This window comes from Bactrocera dorsalis, unplaced genomic scaffold (genome assembly GCF_023373825.1).
Source record: "Bactrocera dorsalis isolate Fly_Bdor unplaced genomic scaffold, ASM2337382v1 BdCtg149, whole genome shotgun sequence".
Lineage (NCBI taxonomy): Eukaryota > Metazoa > Arthropoda > Insecta > Diptera > Tephritidae > Bactrocera > Bactrocera dorsalis.
The window spans coordinates 18030-43941 of NW_026038200.1; the positions used below are offsets into that span (position 1 = coordinate 18030).

The following is a 25912-nucleotide window of genomic DNA, read 5'->3' on the forward strand; positions in this document are numbered from 1 at the left end:
GAATGCGCAGCAAGAGATAATTTATATAGAAGCGCATATGCAAAGAGACACGGCAAAAAATGGTAGTTCAACATTAGCCGAGAGACGGAGGATTGGGTGCATTCATTGCTAATTGTTCACTACGCGCTGTGGAACTCCTACAACAAAATACAACAATAGAGTATATATGTCAACCGTGTTTGGCTTTAAGCTTTGTCAAAATTGAAACTGTTTTTAACTTTTTAGAACTTTCTTTACAGAAAACAATTCCCAAACCCTCTTGGGCTTGTACCGCTAGGTCTAACTTGTGTAGTCTTCTGTAAAAATGGGTTTACGAACTATTTATGCATTATTACGACGAACTTGAGAAGCAGAGGAATGACATTTGGGGACACTGCTTAATCAAATATACCCAAATGTAGACCTTTCTTATCAAGCCAACGCGTCGAAAACCACTTCGAGCTCACTTTTGTTGAAATGGTAGTCTACTAAGCCTTGAAGCAAACTCCCACAACACGTGGATGGGCTTTATTGAAAAGTTGTGTTGATTTCCAATGACTTCTAGGAAAACCGGTTTAACCCTACGCTTCGCCTAGCAGCAGCCAATTTGTTTCCGCGAAAATAGATTTTTATATGATTAATTTTTAATTGTCCATTGTAACATGTTAAAGCTCTCTGCATTTCAGATACATGATGATCAACAACGCTCTCTCTCTCTCTCCGCCCGTTGGCTTTAACACTCGCTCGCATCCCACATTTGACGTACAGACTACACTCGGTCCCATACTGGGCTCCCCCGCCTGCGCACAGTTGATGATGAAGCCAGCAATGGGATGATCGTTGTCAATATCATTATCACTCGTCGAAGAGGCCAAACATGACTTACTCGTACGAACGTGATGGAAATAATGAAGTTGTTCAAGACAGAATCGGTCGCGCTGTGGATGTGAACGCATATACACACTGGCACACCTATAGCATCGTAACGCAGTTTATTTTATTACTTATTTACCTTTGCGGATTTGCGAGCACATACATACATGCAATCATATGTACCGAAGAGTGAGTGTGCGAGTAGGAACACGAGTCTACGAGTTGTTGGTAATATGGCACGATGAAAAACGGCCAACACTTGTGATCGTCGCTAAGGTGAGCTCAGTTGGAAACTGATATTCGGCGCGAGCGAACGTTGAGCGGAGGCGAAACACGTTGACGACGAACGTAGCAACGACGAATCGTCTCAACCACGATTCCGGCTTTTAACGGTTGGAAACGAATCAGACCGAAAAATTTCCAAGCAATTTTGTGTTATTAAATTATGGCTTTTTGGCCACACGGCAAATGAGCAAATTACAATACGCGGCAGTTAACTGTTCAAAGCGCGAAATTGGCGAAATGATACGATAAAGTGATCTTTGTTATGCGAGGCGCCTATTTTCAACGTTAGGGCGTGTATAAGAATTAAATTGTGTGCGAATCGGGACATTTTTGTGCGATTTTCGAAGTTTTCAGCCAGCGGCTTATCGTGACCATTGCGGGCCTCGCTTTCGGTGTGCGATTTCGAAGTGGATTGTGTGAAAGCTGTTGGCTCTTTCGAATAGTCAAATAGTGTTTGCTCGGAATAAACGATAACAAGAAAATGCAAATTCAACGCAAAAGCTGCCAAACTCATATTGGCGATGCAAATTAACAGTAACCACCGCAACAACAACTGCTCCGACGAGTTTTGCATTTTTGATTTGAGTTAAAAATATTTCCAAAGCAGAGTTCCACCAAAACAAAAAAAAAACAACAACAACAAAAACATTAGTGCAAACGCGTTTTGCTGCGGAAAATTTAAATTAAAAATTTGCAATTTTAATTAATTAACAAAAACGTAAAGTAATAAAGACGAAAACAGGGCACAGCGGCTGACCCGAGACGCGTCTTAACGCATGCTGATGCAAAAAGTCAGCAGAATAGCAGTGACAAAGCAAAGTAATCGATAAAAACATAAAGTAGTGAAACAACAACAATAAAAACATACATAAGCAAGGTGAACGCGAAAGAGGCTTATAAATAGCAAAATGGTCACTTCATGTCTTCTGCTGAGCGACAGCTGCGACTATCCCAACAACAGCGGCGCTGTCAAAAACCGAGTGTGCCGCAGCGGCGTCGACGAGCACAAAAGCGATAAATTCACCGATAAATGCGCCATTGATACACACCAGCGAAATGTGTCAGATTGTGAAATGAGAAATAAAATTAATTTGACCAGTCTTCGTGTTCCATTGATGGGCCTTTTGTCATTGCTGGCCATGGCCAGTGCGCTTGCTAGCGCGGAGGGGGCCGCAGTCTACTCGAGTAAGTGTGTTTACAACATTTCCAAGAAAACCAGAAATTTATTTACGCAAACCCACAACCGAACCTATAAATATATGAAAATGTACCAAATATTAAAAGTAGCCTTTGTTTTGCACGGTCAGAGCGGAACAGATGCCGGGCCAAAGAAACTGCTGCCTCTATAGCTCCTCTTCCATCGTCTCGGTAGATTCATTTTGGACGCAAGTGTTCAACTCATAAGTCGCTTACAGACAATGTCAATTGCAGCGACTTCCCTGTGAGGTAACCTTCATTGTTGGCAATGTAACTTCTGATCTATGCAAGCGGATTAGTCGCCTGAGGTATTTCAAAATGAAAAAGAGAATTTAAATCAAGTGCCAGCCTCGACCTTCACTTGTAGAAGTTAACCAAAGCCTTTGGCGAATATTTACTATAGAGTTATTGTCCAATTTAATTATGATTTCTTGGGAATATTTTGTTTATTCGGTTGATATTGCTCATGAGTTGGTGTGTCTGCTGGTGTGTCTGCGCAACCGGTTCGCACCATGCTAGGCTGTCAATTACGCAGTGCCGACAATGGCAACAACAAACGACACGTCGCAAACAACAATGACAACAAAGGCAGCAAAAGCAACGAGTTGACCGCAATTGACCGCCAATTCGCAGCGGACAAGTGAGCATTAATTTCGCTATTGAATATCGAAACAAACATAGAGCGTGGCATTTCGCAAGCGTTTATTTTTGAGCAAAGCGTAAATGTGATTTTTCCGCGTTGAAAAGCGGGGGGGAAGCTACGGTGTCCTGAGTTGATTTGCATTCGAGAAAAGTGTATTGACCTTCGACGCTGCGACGCCACCTATCAGCTGTCTGCTGTTGTATGCCCCTACGTCACTTCCGCTCTTCCGCGACTCTCACTCGCCCAGCATTTAACCGCATATTCAGTGCGTATGCTTGTGTGTGCCCGAAAACCACAAACACCGCGTGAAATCCAAGACCAAATGCCGTTTTAATAGGTTGGTTGGGAAATGAACGTGGGTCCGCGTCAAAAAATGGGGTATTAAACTATTTGAGAGCTGAGTTTCGTTGTGAGCCGTGCGCGTCGCGAAGCCATTCAGTATCCACATATCCACATATATGCAAAGCGTACAGGCGCTCCCCAGCACATCAAATTCATTGGCTCTGCTAATGCTCGTCGTGTAGTTGCCTCCAATTGTAACGGCACTTAAGTTCGTTCATCGGCAATATCGGCGGCCGCAGCCGCCATACAGCGGTCCACACACACACATACTCGTACATGCATATGGTGTAAATAACGTACGGTCGTAAGTGTGCCCTCGACGTAACTTGCAACGTCTGCTGCAACTTGTCCTACGTACTTCTCAGTTCACGTTTCTGCCATGCACGAGTGAGTGCCGTTGGAACGGTTAAATATTTACTGTAATTGCAATTATCAATTCATTATACCTTCCCCACTTGCACACTGCCCCTCCCTCTTTCCACAAACACCGAATTTCTTTTGAATAATTCATTCGAAGTATTATTAGACGGCATGGGCGCGCAGCTTGAGAATCGCTGTCATGCTTCTTCTTCATCATCTTCTAAATATGTATATTGTTCCATTGGCAATTCGTGTGAAATGCAATTAATGAAGCAACAACACGACAATAAAGTAGAAAAAACTTATTGCACCTTTCTATTGAACTCAATTAGTTGGACTTCGCTACTAACACACACACACACATACTTGCTCATATAGGGTGCATGTTTCGGATTTTTAGAACAGCAATGCCCGAGCTATGAGTGGAGATATATGTATGTACATATATAATAATTTCGAATTTATTAACGCAATCTTGGCAGACGGCTCAACTGTGTGTGGTGCTCCTGTTGGAAAACTGGAAGAAAGCTAAAGATCGCACAGAGAGTGGAACACTTCATAAACATATTCTAACGGTTTAATGAATCGAGTAAATCCACATTTAGACTGAAAGTCTTCTGTGCTCACCATTAGAGGTCACGGTTCCACGCTCAGAGGCTTTGGCTTGTGGCAACGATAGGCACTGCGCATTTTCGCCTTGAACTTTATAATTAATTTAACTTGAAAAGCGAAGCTCAGAATTGGAATATAATAGTTATTCACGTGCACTAATTACAAGTTATATAAATTTATTCAGTTTTATCAATTGTAATGCTGCGCTTAATTAATGGCCGGTAGGAGGTGGAGCTATGATATTCGAAAATGAGCTTTGAGAAACACCTGCGGGAGAGTTATTTGCAAATAATTAAGAAAATATTTAATTAGTTTAGTCTCCTTTGATTTCGGAGGCTTGGCTACAGGTTAATGAGGTTGCGAAACGTGGTGGACGACGACAATAATTTACAAATAAACCTCTGGGTCCAAAGTTGGTAGTGAAGTGAAGGGAATGTATCACGAATATTTTAAATTATATATTCAGAGGAGCCAGAATACGGCTTAAGGACCAAAGTGGCTTATAGATTGCCATTTTCCGCATTTAGAATTGTGGATCTGGTCTTTTGATTGCCACTATGCGCAATACAGTGGCGTGCAAAGCGTTGATATAAATTGCGAAATAAACGAGTGTAACTGTTACTTCATGGTGTTCAAGTGTATGTATGTGTTTAAGTATCACTGGCAGAACAGCGCACCACAGCAGAAGCGCCGCACGGTGGTGCCACGCGCATGCGCAGCTGATTTATGCGTCCATTAGAGCGCCAACTCCGGCACGCCTGTTTGATCTCGCTTTATGATAACCGCCGCTCGGAGTTGCATGCTCGAAGGCGGTTTCTTCATACCCCTCGCATGTTTTGCGGTATTTGGCAACATCGCTGTATATTTATGAGTGCCGTTGGTAGCCGTGTCGGCGGCTATTGCCGTTAGCATCTTGCGTGCATCTTTGCCGTTGTTACTTCGTTGCCACAGCGATATTCTTGCAACACGAAGCGGCATCAAAGAACACGTCTGTATGTACGATTATAATTGCAACGGCAGTCATAGCGGTAAATGTGCGCTCCGCAGTCGGCCGCTTGCCTCGTCTAGTCTGGCAAGGTGTTCGTTCCGTCGTTCCGTCGCTGCGTGGCAAGATTATTTATTCATTATTGTTTTTCCGGTTGCCGGTCGCTTGGCTACCTAGCTAGCTGCAATCAAAGATAACTGGGCACGTTGTTGTTGCTGGTGGCGTGCAACTTGCACACTTCACGTCTTGACGCACTCACGAAGTCGAGAATTCTCAACGCCATGCACCTGTCACTTCCCACAGAGGTGGCTTAGTGGCTCAGATCTTGCTGATAAATGCCCAGCATTTCGTATGTGTGTGTGTGTGTGTTTATGTGGACTACAGGTTCATACATTTTGACAGCGTTTCTTCCTCTTTATTTGTGCCACTGACAGCTAACAGGAGTTTAACTGCTTTTATTAGAAAGTTGACGGGTCAAGATATTTGTCGCTTGTTGCAAATAGCGAAAACAGAAAAAGAATACAAATAAAAAGAAATAAAAAAAGTCCAAACTGTTTGACAATCTCACATCGAGGCTTACTTCACCTACTTTTCTTGCGCAGAAATGCCATTCTCGGCCAAACTATTGGTTCGCTGTTAGGGGCAAATGGTCGTCATTTATAACTGGACTTGCTGAGATGTGTTCCAGAGACCTAATGACCCAGCTGTAGTCATTTTTTCTAATTTAATAAAACACATTGCTTAAAAATTATTCTATACCGGTTGTCCGGAAAGTAATAGTACTGATTTTCTTCCGACGCGGCTGCACTTTGGAGCGTGCGCGCACAGACTGGATTCGGTAGAGGACGTTTCTAGCTAACGAACGAGCGGCTGAAGAGTCTGGACTGGCCAGGTGTGGGCCCCGGACTGTTTTTGTTTCCTTGCCTGAAAAAGCCGATGAAAGGGGATCTAAGCAGGGTGTACCTCGGCTCTTAAGACCATTCCGGAAAATGACTTCCGTGACGCCTTCAATGCTTGGAAATCGCGCTTGCAGCGCTGCATCGACGCGGAAGGAACCTATTTTGAAAGTTTTAAGGAATTGTAACTATTTGTTTTTTTTTTAAATCGTCTCAGTCCTCAGCCAGAAAAAGAAGTTGGACTTTTCGAGACCTGGGATGAAATTGGTGCTCTCAAAAGTACTAATGCTCCAGTATTCTTCGCTCCCACAATAAGAAACCACCTTACAAGAAGATTGAGTTTGAAAAGATGGGAGAATTCTTTGCTCTTCGTTCCAAAAAATATTTGTCTTAAGCTGGTATCTGGTATCTGGTATCTGTGAAAGTGTAGTATGTCGCTAGAAATTTGGTTTTAAAATGATGCGATCTCTCGTAGCCGACCATACATACAAACATACATATGTGTGTCAGCGCCGACAAAAGTGCGGCTGAGTTTGTTCAACCCATTTAACTAACAAACGATTACATCGCGGAACACGGCCAACCAGCCAACCGACTAGCGGTGCATGACTAGCTAATGGAGGCGCTAAAAGGTTGAGTGCACAAAGCACCATCGGTCTGGGATTGTAGGATTGGAGCAGTTAACTTCACAAAAGAGGCACACAAATAATTTGAAGTGTTTATGTATGTGTGGAGGCGCAATGGAAAGTAATAGTTTGGACCTAGAAATAAGGAAAACTGTCGATCAATTATGTAATGATTTGCTTGAATAAATGGCTTTAGAACCAGAATTGGCACCTCATTTTGGAGATGGCAGCTCACGACTTTGCTTTTCGCTCTCTTATGTGCGTCCCGCAGGGCAGGGCAGGGGAGATGCTTAGACCGACATTTTCACAACCTACTTACGGGTTTAATGATCGCTAACCGAGCGAATATTTACATTTTTTAAGTAAACTGTTCGTGAACAAAAGTCGAAACGTTCTGGCAACAACAAAAGCAACGGCAATCGGCGGTTGTGAGTTGTAACATTGCGGCATTTGGTGAAGTGTAGACAGATTAGCACACACACACACACACACATGCCTATATGTTCATATGTGTCTACGTGCGTATGTGTGTAGTTATAGCGATGAGTTGAACCGCAACCTTGTCGGAAAATTGCTTAATGCTTCAAAAGTCAACCGATGAAAATAGCTTCAATGCGCTCGTCTATTAAGCAAGTGCCGCCGAGCATGTGTGGCTGCGTCTATGCACCTGTGTGTGCGTGTGTGTCTAAAACTGAATGAAAAATGTGTTCAGGCATAATTGACACTTTTCACATAATTACACACACTCAACACACGAGAGCGCCTTTCATATGTATGTGTTTGTTTTTGTTTTTGTTTGTTTGCCTATTTGTCATTTATTCAGCGGGCTTTTACGACTGCAACAATTGACCCAATTCGTGCTTTTAACAACAACTTTGTTTGTTTTGGTAATGAAAGCATTCTACACAACAACGCAACTGCAATTACATGGATTGTAGTCTGCAGAGCATTGCAGTCGCGACACACTCCTACACACGCACACACGGGCGAACGTGTAAGCGCGTACTTGAATGTCTCTAAGGTTGCTCAAATAAATAATAAAACTATTTATGTTTTGAGGTGCGCCTACGCTTTGAAGTAGACTCTCACAGACACCTGCCCACATATGGGTATGTCCCTGATGCCGTTATGTAATACATATACACATCTGACCGCACAGCTACAGCTAGAGGTACTCGTAAACGCCTTGTCCAGCTCAGAAACAAAGTACAGACATGCGAAAAAAATTTAGCAGATTAACACAAAAAATACATTTCAATTATTTTACAATTAATTAGAACTTAACCGCCCCAAATATTGTATAAAGGCTTAGAATACCTTTGACAATATGCGAATGATACTTGGATATATCAGGTAGTCGAAAAAATATTTTCGTATTTCTAATCAAATTTCAACTTTTTTTTATATTTATAATGAACTTTAAAGAACCAAATATGTACCATTTTTGACCACTTTTTGCCATTTTTTTTTTTTTGTTAGAGACATTATTCCAGCAGTGCAAAACTTTTCTGGTTTCTCGGCGAAAAACTGCGACAAGTAATTTTCACAGGCTTCTCTTGAACCCAACTTTACTCCATTAATTGAGTTCTGCATTGGCCGAAACAAATGGTAGTCCGATGATGCAAGGTCAAGGCTATAGGTGGATGCGTCAAAACTTCCCAGCCAAACCCTCCCAGTTTTTGCCGAGTCATCAAAGATGTGTACCACACACATACACTAGCGTTGCCCTGATGGAAGACGTAGCTCTTTCTGTTGATCAGTTCTGGCCTCTTTTTTCCATTGCTTGCTTCAATCTCATCAGTTGTTGACAGTAAAATGTAAAATCAGTCATTCGACCAGGCTGGAGCAGCTCATAGTGGATGATTTCTTTCCAATCCCACCATTTACTCAGCATAACCTTTCGAGGCGTCAATCCTGGCTTTGCGTCCATTTGTTGAGCTTCACCACGCTTGGACCATGATCTTTATTGCACATTATTGTCGCATTTGATCCACTTTTCGTCTCCTGCCACCATTCACTTCAGAAATGGTTCGATTTCATTTCGTTTAAGCGAAGAATGGCAGATGTTAAATCGGTCTATAAAATTTTTCACAGACAATTGATGTAGTACCCATGCATCGACCTTCTTTTTTAGCCATGTCCGCCTCTCTGTCTGTCTGTATATATACGAACTACTCCCTCAGTTTTTAAGATAACGTTTTGAAATTTTGCAAAAGTTATTTTCACTTCAAGAAGCTGCTCATTTGTCGGAACTGCCGATATCGACCCACTATAACATAAAGCTGCCATACAAACTGAACGATCGGAATCAAGTTCTTGTATGGAAAACTTTCACATTTGACAATGTATCTTCACAAAAGTTGCCACAGGTTAATTTCTAAAGCAACAATGTAATCTCCGAAAAAAATTGTTCATTTCGGATTACTATAGCATATATCTGCCATACAAACCGAACGATGGGAATAAAGGGGTTGTATGAAAAACTTTTTCATTTGACGTGGTATCTTACCGAAATTTGACATGGATTACTATAGCACATAGCTTCCATTCAAATTGAGCACATAGTTACTAAAAGAAATGAAGTTAACGTTTTTTTCTTATTCTTATTTAATTTCGAAATTATGAAACACCTTCCTAAACTTCTAGCATGGCTAATAAATAGCAATTCAGTAGTTGTTGTTTCATGGCTGAAATTGACTAAATTTTTCATAATAACAACTACCTCGAAGTTTCCAAAAATATTGGTGAAAGCATTCCTTGTGCTGTAGAAATCTCCTCATTGTTACTTTTAAGATTCTGCAACTGTTAACGGTAAACAAAACTCCATAAACTTAATAATACGTGATTCCTATAATTCAAAAGCATCCATAAACCATTACCTATAGTCTGAAAAAAGTCTCCACGCCAAACGGGCGCCAAAAACTTGAGAGACAACGCGCATTAATCACATGTGGCTCGTACATCTGTATGTTTGTATACAGAAGCTACATCTATATACATATATGTACATATGTTGAGCTTGTAAGATCGCTCACCATTTACTGTGCCAAAAAACAGGCAAAGCTTTGTTTGATTTTCTAATTTATTCGTTTGATGATCGGCACTTGAGTGGCTCAGCTGGACAACAGGTTTCGTTGAAACAAAAAACCATTCAAATGTCTATGTGTGCGTGCGACTAAAACACGTTTCGCCATTTTTTCTATAATATCGCGCTGTTTGTTTTTATTTTTATTGGGTCTAATGAGTACATTCGCCGCCGAGATACTTCTAGATGAATACCCTCTAGGAGGTTGGCAAGAACAACATACATATGTGCGCAGATCAGTATGTAAGCTTGGAGGGGTTGATTCGGAAACTAAATTTGATTTACATACATACAAATATCGGAGATTTGAGTGACTCAGCAATTGGTCGAGTAGAGACCAAGGGATTCCCAAAGACGTATTTGATTGAAGTGTTCAGAATTTTTTGGAATCCAACTGTTAAGCGTTCTTCACTTGTGTTGAATTCCTTACAAAATTGCAACGCACAACAACAATTTAATTTTCCACGGTACTCATGGTACTCGAGCTACAATTCAAAACCGGTTCCTGCCAATTCACTGTGGGCGCTTGGGGCGCATAGTAACAGCTGATGAGCTGCACTCAGATATACTCTCGTACATACCTATATTTATGAAGTGTCGGTTGAAATAATGGATAAAAGTCAAAAAGGTTGAAGTTGTGCCTCCGAATTTCATAACAAAACTCTTTTTTTTTCAATTATATTGAATAAAAAAATAATTAGCTAAAGAGTAAATTAGGAACCAGTACTGTTTTTTGGATATGGACTTCAGATAGCTAATTGCTCTGATGGAATCAGAAACTTCCATTCGGTCAACCGATTGTGATTGCTTCCATGCTTCACCACTCACAAGATCACTGGCACGCACACACAGATATCTGTTTATGTGAGTGTATTAGATGTCACTTATCAAATGTGTACTTTTGCACGCCCGTACATACAAATCACAAATCCGGTGTATACTCGTATATGTATGTACTTGCGAACGATAATTGCACTGGGCATGCGTGTAGATTTTAACTTGAACTACTTACGAGTGCTGCCCTCCAACGAGAATGCGCAAAGGTCACTACTTTGGAGAATACGAGTATGTCTAACTCCAAATTGTTAAATATATACAGATTTCAAAGTTAGGAAACGAACCTAATTAAACACATACATACGTTCAGATAAAGGGTATAACATGAGAACCACGTTTGAGACTTACAGCTTTTGAGTTTTAGAGATTATTTTAATGTGTCAAAAGCTTAAAAGTTCTATCAAATACATTTGACTTTCTGAACTCGCACCTAATTCACATATCTGGATAACAAAAGAGTACTATTTGTCGCATGAAGACTTGAATTTGACTTATCCACATGCTCGTTCGATTCGCCAATATCCAAGAGTATCTAGTTATCCAACCTGGTTCCTATACACAGTGCTTAATCACCCTCCTTAGTTTTAAGAATTCTCTGAAGGTGGTGCAAAGTTAGTTTAAAAGGTCTGATTCGAATCAAAAGTACCTGAAACTACAAGTAAGTATATCTGCTTATTAGCGACAGCTTTTATTTGTTTGTTCTAAAATATGATTTTCTAAGTCAGTTGTGTAAATGTCGGGGCGTAAGTGAGTTGATGACATTAATGTGTGACCCAGTTATTTACTCAGGGTACATAGTACATACGTACCATATATCTTTATATACATATAAGTATGTATGTATGTCACATAAGTAATTAAATGAAAAGAGGAATTATTTGGCGAATTTGCCACCGTCAAAAGGTTAATAAACCAGAAGCCAGCAGAGGGCTTAGTAGCAACTGACTCACTTTCAACCCACTTAAGGCTAACGGAAACCGGTGAAATGTACGAGAAAACAGCGAACGGCAAAAACAACAACAACAACTGTCGAGATTATAGAAATTTGAATGAATAAAGAAAGGAGTGAATGGCGAAATTCGAAAGCCGAAATCCGAAAAAAGAATGAAATTAACATGAGTATTCAGCAAAAACACTGCAACAGTTAAGAAACCGCAAAGAGACACAGAAAACGTTGAATGGCATAAGGCAAAAGTAACAAAAACTACAATAAAGCACCGGGTTGAATTCTCAAATGAATAATTTACAACACACGGCTGCATGGCGTACACAAACACACACACTCACAGAGACACAGTCATAAATTCATGAATATCCAAATAAGAGTTGATGGCGAAATCATAACAAAGCAAAAAGAAGTGGAAAGATAATGAGATTACAGTCATTTCAGCAGGGAAGAACAAGAAGTGAGAGGCGAAGAAAAAAATCAAATGAAGTAACACCAGCAAAAAGGAATCAAATGCTGATGAGATGGTTGCGGATGTAGCCAATTGTGCCGCAAGAACTGCTGAATGAGCAAATTGACTGACGGCTGTCGTATGTGTGTCAGCTGCTGCGCCCCATTTGCCGTTAGCAGTGCGCTTCATTCCATGGGGAAGTTTAATTGCTACTGACCTGGTCGAGAGCGCACGTTGCCGTCGCCGGCGCCGCCATAAGAGCGCATTGCATATTAATATTCGCACTAACAACAGCGTGTCATGACGCGGTGTGGTGGCAAGGCGGTACACTGTCACACTGGCCGCTGCCAGGTGCCAGGTGGAAGAGCAGAGATTAACTTCTTATGCTTTACGTCGTCTATTTTCCTACATATCTACTTATCTAAGTCTCGTTGCTTGACGGTGTATCTTTTAAATAAATATGGCTTTAATCATTCAAATACACTGCAATGGAAACAGTGTGTCTTCGAATTGTGGAAGGATGTATTCCATTAAAGCGGGTACGGTTTTTATGGTATATTCCTGGATTCGACACATTCTCGCTCTGCTCTGGCAGAATGGAGTTATCCAGTTCCCTACAATACAAGAGAGTATGTGCTCTCTCTACTTGATCATGCGAATCTCTTCAGTTTATACCAGTTTTGCTTTACAAACCACTCTTTAAAGCTTGGCGAATAGAACACAGCTATTCTGAGCAGGAATGCGATCTACAAAGCGTACTACTTGCAGAAGTCAAAGAGTTCGTTTTTACTGTTGCAATATCGTGCCTTTGCTGTGCCTCGAACTTTGCACGCTTGCAACAAACTGAAATCAGAAAACTCATCTTTCCCTGTGAATATTTGCTCATAAGTTCAAGTGACTGCGTAATTATAATTTATTTAACTCAACCGCGGAAACCCCTGCCAACAACCTCATGTAACCTGAGTATTTAATTAGGAAAATTTCCCTTAGAAAATATGCAAGCAAATAAACAAAAGCAAATGTGAGTTACGAGTATATGACTCTCCGTATTGCGCAATTATTAATAACGCATTGTTGTTGTATTTTATTGTTTCCCCTTTGATCATTTCACGGATCAGTAAAAGACAAAGCTTTGAAAGTAGAAAAGGTTGGCACTCAGTCGCAATTTTCCCCCTGGCATTTATTTATCTATGGATACGTATGTGTGTGTATCTGTGTGATTGTGAGCCCGAGCTCGACATTCAAACAATTAACTGTGTGAGTGCCGGTTTGATTAATTTACTTAACTCTAACCTTTGACATCGATCCGTCCAAGCAGCGCACAATTAAAAGCGCAACCGAGAACACCAACAACAAAAGTAACAAACGTGCAAAAGTTGCGAAAAACACGAACAATGGCACAAAGCGATCGCGATTTTGAGCGGCGAATTTCATTGCAGTTGTGGAATCTTGCAATCAACGAGCTCCAGTTATATATTATATTCGTGTGCATATGCATGTGTGTTTGTGTATTGAGAAAACTTTATTCTAGATGGATACGCGCCAATTAAAAGTCTACCCCGGCGAGTGTTGTCGAGCATAGGCGCTATTAATTTATTTAATTTGCCGCATTTAAAGGCGCGTACCCACCCTGCGGGAAAACCCAGGGAACAACCACGGTTAATTTAGTAAGAGCTTTACTCAATGACGCTAAACCTGAGAACGATTCGGAATGCGTGACTTTTTCCTTTTCTATTTGTTCTAATTTCATTATTAAAACGGTAATCAGTTCAAGGAAACGGAAAGTTCAAGTTTTTGGAATGAGATCTTTTGAAAAAATTTCTTGAGATCTCCACACGATCTTTAAGCATTTTTTCTGAGTCTGGCCTTTATGGCAATTCTATCGTGAGGTGACAGACAATAAGCAGCATGTTCTTCTCTCAACTGAACGTTATTTCTCTCTTTGGGGGAGACAATTTAAATTCCGCTTCTTTTAGAGTTCGAGAGTCCTGTCTGTAACACTTACAACATAAAAAATATAAGTATGAACTATTTAATTACAGCTCTTTAGTCTCCATGACCCTGACTATATATCAAAACGCATGTATACGTAATCCTACACAGAGACTTTTGTTACGATGACTCCAAGATTTGTTTAGGTTCTGCCAAACTTCCAGATATCCATGTCTTTGTTCATAACTATCTTGTATATCAAATGTACAAATTAAATAAATTATTTTAAAATTAAACAGCAAAATTTTTTAGTAATTTTTTCTCGTTTTCTCATTGGCTCTAAACTGACCCCAATACACTGGCGATCGGTCGCCCAATCACTATAAAAGCGGGTCTCTGGGTTAAAGTGTAGCAATCATTCATTTATTTCCAGATTAACACGAAATATTTGTAACAAAACTAACTTTAAATATGTGTTGGTATAAATTTTAATTAAAATACACACTGAAGTAACTCTTTTCTCTGGTAAATCCCTCTCTAATAAGCCGATCGCAGGTGGGAGAAGAGACTCAATTTCATTAGTGATTGTCACCAATTTTACTGTTTTCATAATTTTCATAATATTTTCACAATTAGCGACCAGCTGCGGAAAATTTGAAACTTTCACTTTTAATTTGGAAAATTTTCCGCTCTTTTCTCTTTTAACATACCCCTTCATATTATATATAGTATATATTACCGGGTGCACATGCGCTTATTTCCATGTTTATTTTTTTTTTAACCAATGTTGTCATTTTCACCTCGGTAAATACTCAATTATGTAAGAAAAAACCAAAAGGTGAAGCATGTTTACATTAAGGGTGTTCCGTGGCGGGTTTGCTAAATTAATTATCACTAGTACAAATACTTGCATTGTATGGAGGCACTCACAAACACTGAACTGAACTTTACTTGTAGACGTTATGAGAATAGCAAAGTCCACACCAAGCCCTCCAGAAAAGCACACCCGAAGCATGATCACAACAGAAGATTATTGGTTTGATTGATTCTTTTGAAGTCGACAAAGTAAGCGCTCGGTTATAATAATCGAAACTTCTTCGGAACTCGTCTGCCGATACTGAGATTAGTTGGGTGCTATGACCTTGGATGCCCTATATTTTATATTCCGTATGACATAAGACAAGGTTGGTTAAGGTGATAAGGTTCACACGTGTCGTTTCGGAGCTTTGCTCTTTAAGGGAGGACATTTGCTCACTTAATTGGCATAAAAACAAGCAAGTTAGTGAGGGGAATTTGTTTGGACAAATCATCAAAAAATTATCACCCAGCGTGGGGCGTGGTCAGTGCTCACCCCTAGGGCAAATGCGGCAAGCATTTTCACACCTCGTGCACATTTCAATTAAATTAAGAGCCACAAATATTTGTACGAAAAATACAAACACACACACACCCTCACATACATACATATGCAGATACAAGTATTTGCGCTGCTGTCAAGTCGTTATTGATACGCCATCGATTAACTTGTAATTGCTGTCAACGGACGGACGTAGCTAATTGCATGTGAAATCGCAAAAAAAAGCAAATGCAAATAAAAGAAAAAGTTACAAAATGCCACAAAAACAAACAGCACCAAAACCACAAACTGAGAATGAAGACTGTTGCATTGCATCATTTGACACAGTTCCTGAGTAGCGGTAATTGTGGAAAGTGTGTTACTGACACACTCGCGCTTGAGTCATTCAATTCGCCTCGAAAGTCCAACTGGATCCATTACCATTACCATTATCATCACCATTACCATCAGCCAGCAATATTTCTGCCATCACACTAATTCGATTAAAAGTAATATTCCGGCGTTAACTTGAGAGCCACTTTCTTTATAGCTATCGATGAGAACCCTTATCTGATATCTTTCTGACCTTATCATTTATGTATCTTCTTTTCCTTTGCAGACATCAACTTCCTAACGAATCCCAAATTCGAGCAGATCTGCAGTGTCCAGCAGGAGCATTACATCGAGAGCGACGGCAAGGAATCTAGTCTAATACTTGAATTTGCACCCGGCGTTTTAGCCGAGAAGCGTCACCTGTGCACGCGCATCCTCAGCGCCCCCGCCAACTACGGCTTCATTGTACGCCTCATTTTACCAAAGATACGACGCAATCGCCATGGCGCCACGCCCAAAGCTAATGCAGACGATGTTGTCGGACCGGCGACCGGTAGCGGAGGAACATCGGGCACAGCTATGGCAGCACGTGCAGCGACAGCGTCGGCAGAAGCTGATGGCACGGATGCAAGCTCTGGAACGTCTGGCAGTGGCATGCCTGCCCTCAGCGGCATGACGTCATTGATTGACAAGATCAATGCATCCGTTAGCAAGTCAGCAAAGCCGACGAGATCGTGCCCGCTGTCGATTGTGAGTATTACATTTTATCTTTAGCTTTACTTAGCACTATACGATTGTATTGCCCCAAAGGAACTCTACAGGTATAAGGATGATCAGCAAAGTTTTCCAAAAGGGATATTCGGCTTCATTCTAGGAAAGATAAGTTCGAACTTTTCCGCACATTAGGACAATGGGTAAAGAAGAAAACAAGACCGCATATCACTCTTTTTGTAATGGACCACAGTTCTTTTGTAGAATGGTTTAGCTATTAAAGGCTTGTGCCATGACTACATAGAATAAGATGTTCCTGGACTTTTAGACATTATGTTGACATTGGTCACAGCTCACATTCATTACTCATATCGGAGCATAGAATGTCGGAGGTGCTAAACTCCCACAGCAGCTTCTGCAAGCGTCCAATTAGAGTCTTTAACTGAAATATTTTTCCTCAACGCCAAATGATTAGACTCCATTACCGAAAAGCATGTGTCGGCTGCGCTAAAAATAAGCGTAGTCGCAGACGGCTTCTGCGCCAAGCTAAATCTGGAGCCGCTTTGGTCACCCCCGCCAATTTGTGTGGTGTATTTTGGACTCGACTGATTTGCGCGTAATTAGCGAGTTACTAATTTGATTTTCCAATTTGCCTTTCTCACTCTTTTCGCTTTCAAAGTACCCAGCGGGGAGATGTGTATTTCGAACAAGTTTCGCTGCGGGTCGCTTAGAGTCAGACTCACCGAGTTGCTACGAATATTATATAAACAATATCATTAAAAATCTAAGTAAAATGTGAGAACCTCAAGCAGAAGCATTGTTTATTTTTAGCAAGCTCACATTTCCACTTACGGCTTACGTTATAGCTGTGCGATTATGCTTGTGTGTATGTGCGAATGTGTGTGTGTGCTGTGGTAATGCGATAACTTGAAAATTGCCAAATGCGTTTTTTCTTTTAAGCCGATTTCAGTTTCAATGTGAAATAATCTCATTTTCATGCCGAACCCAAAAGCGCGGACGATGTGTGTCTGTGTGTCTGAGTGTACTAACCTATGTATTTGTTATATACTCCAACAAATGTTTGTGTGCCTTATTGTACTCTGCGCATGCGCACATGAATTTCGCACGGTTTCGTGCACATGCAGCCATTGCTGCTGTCACTCAGTCGACCAGTCAGTCAGTCAGTTGGTTGACGGCCCGACAACAAGTAGCTCACCTTTGGGGTTACGCATGCGTGCTCGGCCAAACGTAGACACTAATGGTGAATCACGGCGAACCATTGTCGCCGGCGCACTTTGGGCCATTGCATGCACATATTCATAAACTCGAATGTGTGTGTGCGTTCATGTATTTTCGGCTTCTGTTTTTTGTATTCTTTTGTCAAATTCACAAATTTGCTGGTTTTCTAAACTCAAATGTGTTGTCCGATCTTGGCCGCTTACCATCCGGTTTGCACTTGCGTGGTCTAATGCCGTCAGGGTTGAGGCAGGAAGTCATTCGCTTTCGGCAGAGAAAACGCGTATGTTTCTCAGGTCTAATATAATATAAACTTCGGTTTTTCTTTTCTATATGGACCAGCGAGCAAGCAGAGACCGCATACACCTCATTTAGTTCGTCTGTCAGTCGGTCGGTGCTTGCTTAAAAGCGACAGCTTAAAGAACGAAATTAGTTTTAGCATTGAGGGTGCAAGAGAGTTCTGTGTTTGAAAGGGAAACATATATTCAGTCAGAATAAGCGGCATATGCTTACTCCAGTGTTGCAAAGCGGCTGTCGAAAGGGTTCCAATCCAAAATAATATAAAATTTTATATCTTGCAGACCATTTTTTAATTCTCTGGCCTTAATTGTGGGTTATTGCTTCAAAAAGGTTTCTATGATCTGAACCAGTAGCTAACTTTCTAAATAGCAAACTCCTCGTCAACTTCATTTCAAATCCATATTAGGAGAATTTAATTTTCCGAATTCGCATCAAAGCATTTTATGATCTTTTTGCCGACCCTTTATATTTTCATGACCAGCTTGTTTAGCTTTTGCTAAAGTTGATAATTTTTATTGTTTATTATTATGTTTTTTTCGTTAATTGCCTCCAACAACACATGTTCCGCCAGGTTAACACTTGGTTAAGATTTTTTCTTTCGCTTTGTCGCATGTTCTTGTTTGCTTCGCTTTTATTTTTATTGCGCTTACATAGGTAGTTATGTATGAATGTGTGTATGCACATATATGGACAGACGTGAACAATGAAATGGAAATTATTATTAAAATGATCTCATTCTCACCTTGAATTGCTTCGGTTTAGCGCCATTCAACAGTTGACGGTGTGCTGTTGGAGGCGCTTCACCGCCGAAACAGTTGTAATCTTCTATTTTTTTTTTGTTATTTTTGGTTGAAGAAGCAGAGTCTCATTTGGCAGTAAAATCAGACGGCCTTCAATGAAACTATTGAAGACGAGATAATTGCAAAGACAAATTCAATGAATTATAAGCTTTCATTAAATTTGAGATTTTGATGCAAACACACACACTCAACCGCCCAGCACTAGCGCACATTACTTGAACACATGATATTTAGTATCTTAGGATGTCTTTAATATTAAGGCGGGTAGAAACATAGAATCAAATCCATTCTAGAGTCTTCGAAATGGATCAAGGAAAGCTAATAGTTACAAATCAGAGGATTCAAAAATCACATAAAGGTTGAAAATTCTGGTTCTGATACGATTTGCTCCACTGACACCTCTTTAGCCAGGCCCACTGGTCCATTTTGTTTACTAAACCCGAAAACATAAACAACAAACGGCTTCCATTGCCTGAAGCAGACAAAACTTTCCCGAATTTCGAACTTCTCTCCAAATACTCAAGACATGCTGGTTACAGAAGGATACATAGGTTAGGTTAGGTTAATCTGGAGGGCCAATAAGCCACGCATGGACTAGTTTTGTCCTATGCTATACGAGTAGTCATCGTTTAGGACGCCTGCGCTAATTTTAACAGACTCTGCGGTCTCCCTGCTTAAAGCGTAGTCTTGCCAATGCGGGACAAGTACACAAGAGATGCTGTATTGTTTCCCTGGTGCTCTAGGCATTTTCTGCAGGCTTCTCGATCTGTTCGTCCCATTTTGAGGGCAGATAGATACACAACTTTGTTTCAAAAGCGCAATAACAAATAATAATATATAAGCGTTGCGGAAATCCCACATTCACAACCGTTAGCGTCAGGCCCCTTGATACTCCCTAAAAATGCTGAACGTATCGTAAGGTGATTAAACAGTTTCCCCATTAAATGCAATATTTGCAACAAAATTGAAACCCTCTGTAAATATTTGTATATGTATGTAAATCTGTTCCTTTATGAGCGTACAATAGTATGTAGTTATGGCTACTTTCGCTTGAATGAAGCAGGAAGCGTTGCCGACCGTATTCAAAGCGGCTAAATCCCAATACCTTTTGTTTTTAAAAGCGCTGCGAGTCTTATTTGCATGCATTTCCATACAATGGCCTCAGCTACTCAGGCCGCGTGTGTGCCCCCATCTGCCAGTGCCTTAACATTTAAGAAAACACATATATTTTGTTTACTCATCCGCATAAGCAACCAGTTCGTTAGCCAAGCCGCCCAGCGGACCAGGTTCGCGAGCGTTGAGGTGGCCAAGAGCTGGTTTCATACGAAACCAGCAAGCGAGTCTTCCACTCCGACAGCTCAGCTTGTTTTACTGGTAAAATGTTGCTCCACAGATACAACAAACAAATGTGAAAACCAAATAACTTTTGATTTATAAATGAGTGAATCGCGGCAGCTTGGCTCCAGGGTCTAGCTGGGCTAACTAAACACTAAAGAGTAACAACACTTGTGAGTTGGTGGATTTCATGCAGAGATTTCAAAACTTTTTATATAATTTGTGGTTTGTTTCTATCTTCTGTCTCTTTCCTTTTGAGGTCCAATCTTCTAGTCAGAGTTTATATTAGAAACATATTACTATTATATGTATAAGCTAATTTGCAAAACAAATCTCTCTAAGTCCAGCTATGATCCTATGGAGCTTTACATCGAGAATAATCCGTATCCGATCAACTCTTTGTGACACATCTCTGAAATAAATAGATTCCAGCTGATACTAGTGGAGAATTATTTTCTGGCGCACACAGCCATATGGTTTACCAATCCGTCGCTGTTGTCCGTCCGTATTATTTCATTTCGTATGCAAATAGATCGCCGACGGACGCTGTAACCTTGAAGTGTAACCATAAGCTCTGAATTCAATGCAAACAGACATATGTTTATATGCGAACTTGGCGAAAAAGAAGAAGAAGCAATCTAAAAGTAGAACAGAGCCAAAAATAAACCGAGTCTCCGGTGAAAACATTAGCTATTTGCCCAAGTGCCCGAAACGAACAGTAAACGATGCAATAATTGACAACAATAAAATATGACAACTAAAATATAATTAAACGAGCAGCCAGCACGCGGCAGCAACAATGCGTCAGCGGAGAGATAAGCGTGGCGTTTGAATTTGTCCAGCAAGCGACAGGGCGTCGCCTCGGTGGGGGCCAGCGCATGTGGGTGTGTGTGAACGCTTGGAAGCTGTTCGCGATTCGGGCAGTCAAAGTGTCAGGCCAGTTTGTCAATCGCTTGGGCATTTGCATGCGATGAATGAAGCTACGCTTCCACTGGCACACGACTGGTGAACGTTTGGGTGCGGCACATTAATTCATACATACAACTAAATACGCACTTACACACATGTACCCCAGCTGGAAAACAATTTGCTTCGGTACTGAACCAATCAGACACATTGCAATATAAATAATCCTCAATGCCCAAAGTTCCTTTCTGACCTGAGCATCTCATCGTACTCAATAGACAAGTCGAAAATCTGTTTGGCGTTCTCATTCTCATCTTATCGTTACGTTAAGAGTACTTCAGAACTTAACGAATCTGGAACTCATCGAAGGATTTCCTGCAGGGCATCTTCTCGTATAAACGTGTGCTGTGAATAACCCATGAATTGGGCAGTCAAAAATATTAATGCTTGATCTATTGGCCTTAAAATAATTGTTCTCTCCCGAATTGCATATTTAACGACCGTTATTGATTTTACATTGTGTGCGTACCTACACACACATACACATGCATATGGGAATATTCGTGTCACGCACGCCACTGGCGAAATAGCTCAGGCTGACAGCTTTAAATAAATATCGACGAATTTATCGCCACGCAAAATTGTGTGTGAGCGAACGCTTGGGCAGTTTCCAAACCACACGCCCTGGCGCTAGAGCATTCGTAGGCGTGAGCGTGAGCGCTTTAATGTTCTGATGGGAAAGTGATTTCAACGCCAAATCTGGTTGTTTTTGTTGATCTATGCATTTAATTTCTTGAATATAAAAATAATACTTTTGACTGAGATAATCTTATCTAAACGAAGTCAAAAACAACACATATACATAAAGATAAATAAAGCGCTTCCTAGACGCTTAGAAGATTACTATTTTAAACAGTGCTTTCGCTGTGAACTGCCTGACGAAGATGGATCTTTTTCATGACCGAAATATGCTCCTCGGCTTGTTATTTTCTGTTAAGCAATTACTAAGACCTGATGTCGTACCAAGAGACTACTTGGGGATGGGACCCGCCCTTGACTTCTAAACAACGTGTTCTGAAGGTCAACCCTCCCAATTTGTTACTAATCATCACTCAATCAATCAATAAATCACTCGTCATCCCCCACATACTTTCGCCCATTTACAGATTAATCACGACCACATAGGGACTCCGTCGACGCACATGCTGTTGCCGTGAGCAGAACAACGAGCTCTCCTCTGAACAACAAAAACAAAAAGCATCTTCTAATGTTCCGATAATTTACTAAAGCGAATGTTATTGTTTATGTAAAGCACGTTCGCAATTAATTGAAATCATGTCGCTTTGCGTCGTTTTTATTGTTGTGCGCCGAGAATGTTTCGTGCCCGTTTTGGTCAGCAATATTTTTCATTCGCGAACAGCAGCAATGCGACTTAATTATTCTCCTAAGCATTACAAGCATTCCTTCGCAGACATCTTGTAATCAACGGCAAATGTCTGGAATAATAATAAAACTAATTTGTTTTTTGTTTAATTTGTTCTGGTTCTGTTTTGATTACAGTTCAGCTCTTTGGACTTCCACACGCCGCAGTGGCGACTCGACCCTTGTCAGCTGGAGGACACAGCGCCGGAAATGGATGATCCAGTTCGGCTGTTTCATGGGCGCGTGCGCATTGTCTGGGAGCACGCTCACCACAAGCTGCATTCGAAATTGATGGTCACCGCCTTGGGCAAAGGCGAGCAGTGCCGCAGTGAAAAGAAGCATCAATGCCTGAGAATCGGGTAAGTTATTGGCCAATTGCAACTAATTATTAGATTTAATATTTATTTTTATAAACCTCTGGTTGTTGCAGTGACGAACCAATTCTCTGCATTTCTAAAGATCTCGTCTGCGACGGCATTCGACATTGTCCGGTGAGCAATGAATACGATAGCGATGAGGACTACGATATGTGTTGGAAGCGCCGGCGCTACGGTGAACCAATACCGCCCGCCATGGAGACCGATATTTTCGAACACTTTGCTTTGGAAGTTTTCCGCAATTTATTTGCCTTCGATGTGCCGACACGCGGTGAGACCACGACGTTGGCAACCATAGCTACGGATGTAGCGTCTGCGAATGACGGTGTCGCTGGCAGTGCGAATAGCACCACATTGCGCAAAGTGGACACGAAGCAAACGGATCAGTCCGGTGCGAATGATACCAGCAAAGGTGCGCGTAATGCTACAACGACCACAACGCAAGCCGACACGAATTCCACTGAAAGCTCTGGCGGCCATCACCGTCGCAATTCGACACGATCTGGCCTCAACTCGGATCTCTCGAAGTACGGCCCGTGGGGTTATCTCATGCTGGGCATGCTATTGTGTGGCGGCGCCTTGCTGATTTGTGGTCTTTGGGGTAAGTTTTAGAGGAATTTGGTGCTTTTGCTTGTCTAGCTTTGTGCAGCTGTGGATTGTTCCATTCGAGTAATGAATTTTCTCTTTATATTTTGGTTTTTTTAACTCAATCATCACATACAATAACAACTATATACAACACGCTGCATTCCACAAACACCCGTACACGAACTAACCCCCGAATGAAACCCACATCGCCTTTCTGCTTCACATTATCACAAACACAATCTCCCACTCCACACAATAACGTCCACGAAAATCCGAATACGTCCACAACTCCCGCATAAACACTTAAATCACTTCATTGTCCATATTTATTGTTCTATTTCCTTCGTTTTCACTTGCACATATCTTAATTCACCAAAAAATCTACTTGCTTGACAACTACACACTTGATCTTGGTCGGTCTGTAAATATTTCGAAAATTCTGCTTCATCGTCGCTTCTACTCGTGTTCCACAACACTTGTACCTCCACTTCCGCAAAAATGTTAAATTACACAAACACGCGAACTAAAATAACAAAAACTAACTACAACAACATTTAAAAATTGTGGAACGTCGATCCACACACAATCCACATGTGAAAAATATGTGTTACATTTTACTAAAACCTTTTGCATATGTTTAATAAATGCCGTATATAATTCCAAATCTCCTACGAACCTCGATTTCGGAAACTATTTTTAAATCGTTCCGTGAAAATTATTTCAACGCTGTAATCAAATACTTAATATATTAACGAAAAAATTTCTTTGCACATATCTCCATTTTCACCCATTCATCCATCCACGTTTTAAATTGGTATCCCAACTCTTACGCCTCCGCCTTCTTTCCTTCCTTCCTTCCAGTTTGCTGTTGTCGCTTAAGCTTTCACATTCAAACCATCCGTTCACTTTCAGCCTCTGCCTCCCAGCACGCGACCCAAAATGAACGCGAATCGGCGCTGCAGAGCAGTGCGGCTGCCGCAGCTGGTGATCTTCAGACGGGCAGCACATCCCCACCCAACTACGAGGAGCTCGATCCGCCACCCGCCTACTCGGTACTCTTCCCCAACCAAAAGGCGGCTTCCAGCACAACGCTCAGCTCCCTGGGCGCTGCAGCGCTCATGCCACCGACAATAGCCGCCGTCGCCGTAACAACGCCCAATGGCACAGTGATGACAATGTCCGCCGGAGGAGATGGGGCTGCAGCGCCCTCGGCAGCAACAGCAACGACAACATCCGCCGCAGCGTCCGTCTCGCCAGCAGCTAGCTCTACAACAACACGCGTGCAGCTCGAGAGTGCAACGTGCAGCTCGCAAGCGCACTGATGACAACTGAGAGCCCGTGTGGTACCTGGAAAAGCGACGTCGCCTAATATTACTAAATACTATAGCGTAGAGAAGAAGTTTTTCTGATTTTCCAAAAAAACGACTGACTTTTTAGTTCGATTTAAGGTTTAACTTAGCTATACGACAATTAGCGAGCTCATTTGTTAGGTTAGAAATTCGAAAGAATATTTTTATGTGAATGTATTATGTCTCCGATACTTTGTAGCAAAGCCTCTTGATTTAAAGTTTTTTGTATGTGCCTCTGCCAAACTTAAGCTTCCTAGCAGAAAAAAAATTTGAAGCAAGCTTTTATCCATGTTTTAAGACAGCATTATCCATATTTCAATGAATCAGACGAAATTATAGCATAAGAAAGTAAAAAATAGCTTGGAAAGCTCGAAAGCTCCTGAGGAACACACGATCCATAGTTCCAGCTGCTTGCGGCTTTTTTTATTGTTTGGCATCCACTCAAATTTCGTTTTATTCCTTATTCTTTCGTTTCTTCCACAGCACCATGCAACAACGCGAACACAACAATGAGCGAGTATAAATAATCTAGGTTAGGTTGTAGTGTCAAATGTCCATAGAATGAGAGCAGATCGTTGTGTAATTGTATTAGTTATTCTAAATAGGGGTTAATTTGATATCTGTATGTATTTATGTGTTTAAGTGCTAATATGCATACTGGAGAATTGTAATTTTAAACTAATACTAATTTATTGTAATGTGATATAAGTTAAAGCGTATCTCGACGTGTAAGCAAAATTATAAATGCAAAGTAGATACTTAGTAGGAAAACAACAAACCAATAACAAGAATAAATATAAAACGAAATGACTTTTACAAATAAAAATTAAAAATAAAAAAAATGCGCTGAAATTCATTTTCGGGGATCCTAAAAAGTTTCCACCAAGGAGTAGCACTTTTGCCTATTAAATCCCCACTGCCTTTAAAAGGACTTGGATGTAGATCAAACTGAGCCTTCTACTTACCGTATCGGTTTGGAACCTATGTGGAAATATTTTTACGCCGAACTTTTACAAAACATTGCTCACAACATTCATAAATCCTCGAAGTTTTATCTTTTTGATAACATTATTCATATACCAAAACACATAGGGGTAATGGGTTTGGAGATACAGCCTTGAAAAAAGCGTGGAAAACGAAACTCAAAACCGACCGTAACGCAATTTTACA

The 25912-nt window shown here is 41.0% G+C and overlaps 1 protein-coding gene across 2 annotated transcripts; it reads left to right on the forward strand.

Annotated features, from left to right (window-relative positions):
• Window positions 1-1102: 1102 nt before the first annotated feature.
• LOC105230596 (uncharacterized) lies at window positions 1103-25584 on the forward strand. 2 transcript variants are annotated; one of them, XM_011211452.4, is made up of 5 exons: window positions 1103-2322; window positions 16005-16468; window positions 22567-22787; window positions 22859-23406; window positions 24255-25584. In XM_011211452.4, exons 1-5 carry the CDS (start codon window positions 2046-2048, stop codon window positions 24713-24715), a joined length of 1971 nt encoding a protein of 656 aa, XP_011209754.2. In that variant the 5' UTR covers window positions 1103-2045; the 3' UTR covers window positions 24716-25584. The 2 variants fall into 2 exon arrangements, with proteins under 2 accessions (XP_011209754.2, XP_011209755.2); XM_011211453.4 differs by having other exon boundaries at window positions 1108-2322; window positions 24306-25584.
• The last annotated feature ends 328 nt before the right edge of the window (window positions 25585-25912 follow it).

Coding starts and splice junctions, on each gene's coding strand:
- LOC105230596 (XM_011211452.4), top strand. CDS start 2,046: ATGGTCACTTCATGTCTTCTGCTGAGCGACAGCTGCGACTATCCCAAC. Junction 22,788..22,858: donor CATCAATGCCTGAGAATCGG/GTAAGTTATTGG, acceptor TGGTTGTTGCAG/TGACGAACCAATTCTCTGCA. Junction 23,407..24,254: donor GCTGATTTGTGGTCTTTGGG/GTAAGTTTTAGA, acceptor CCTTCCTTCCAG/TTTGCTGTTGTCGCTTAAGC.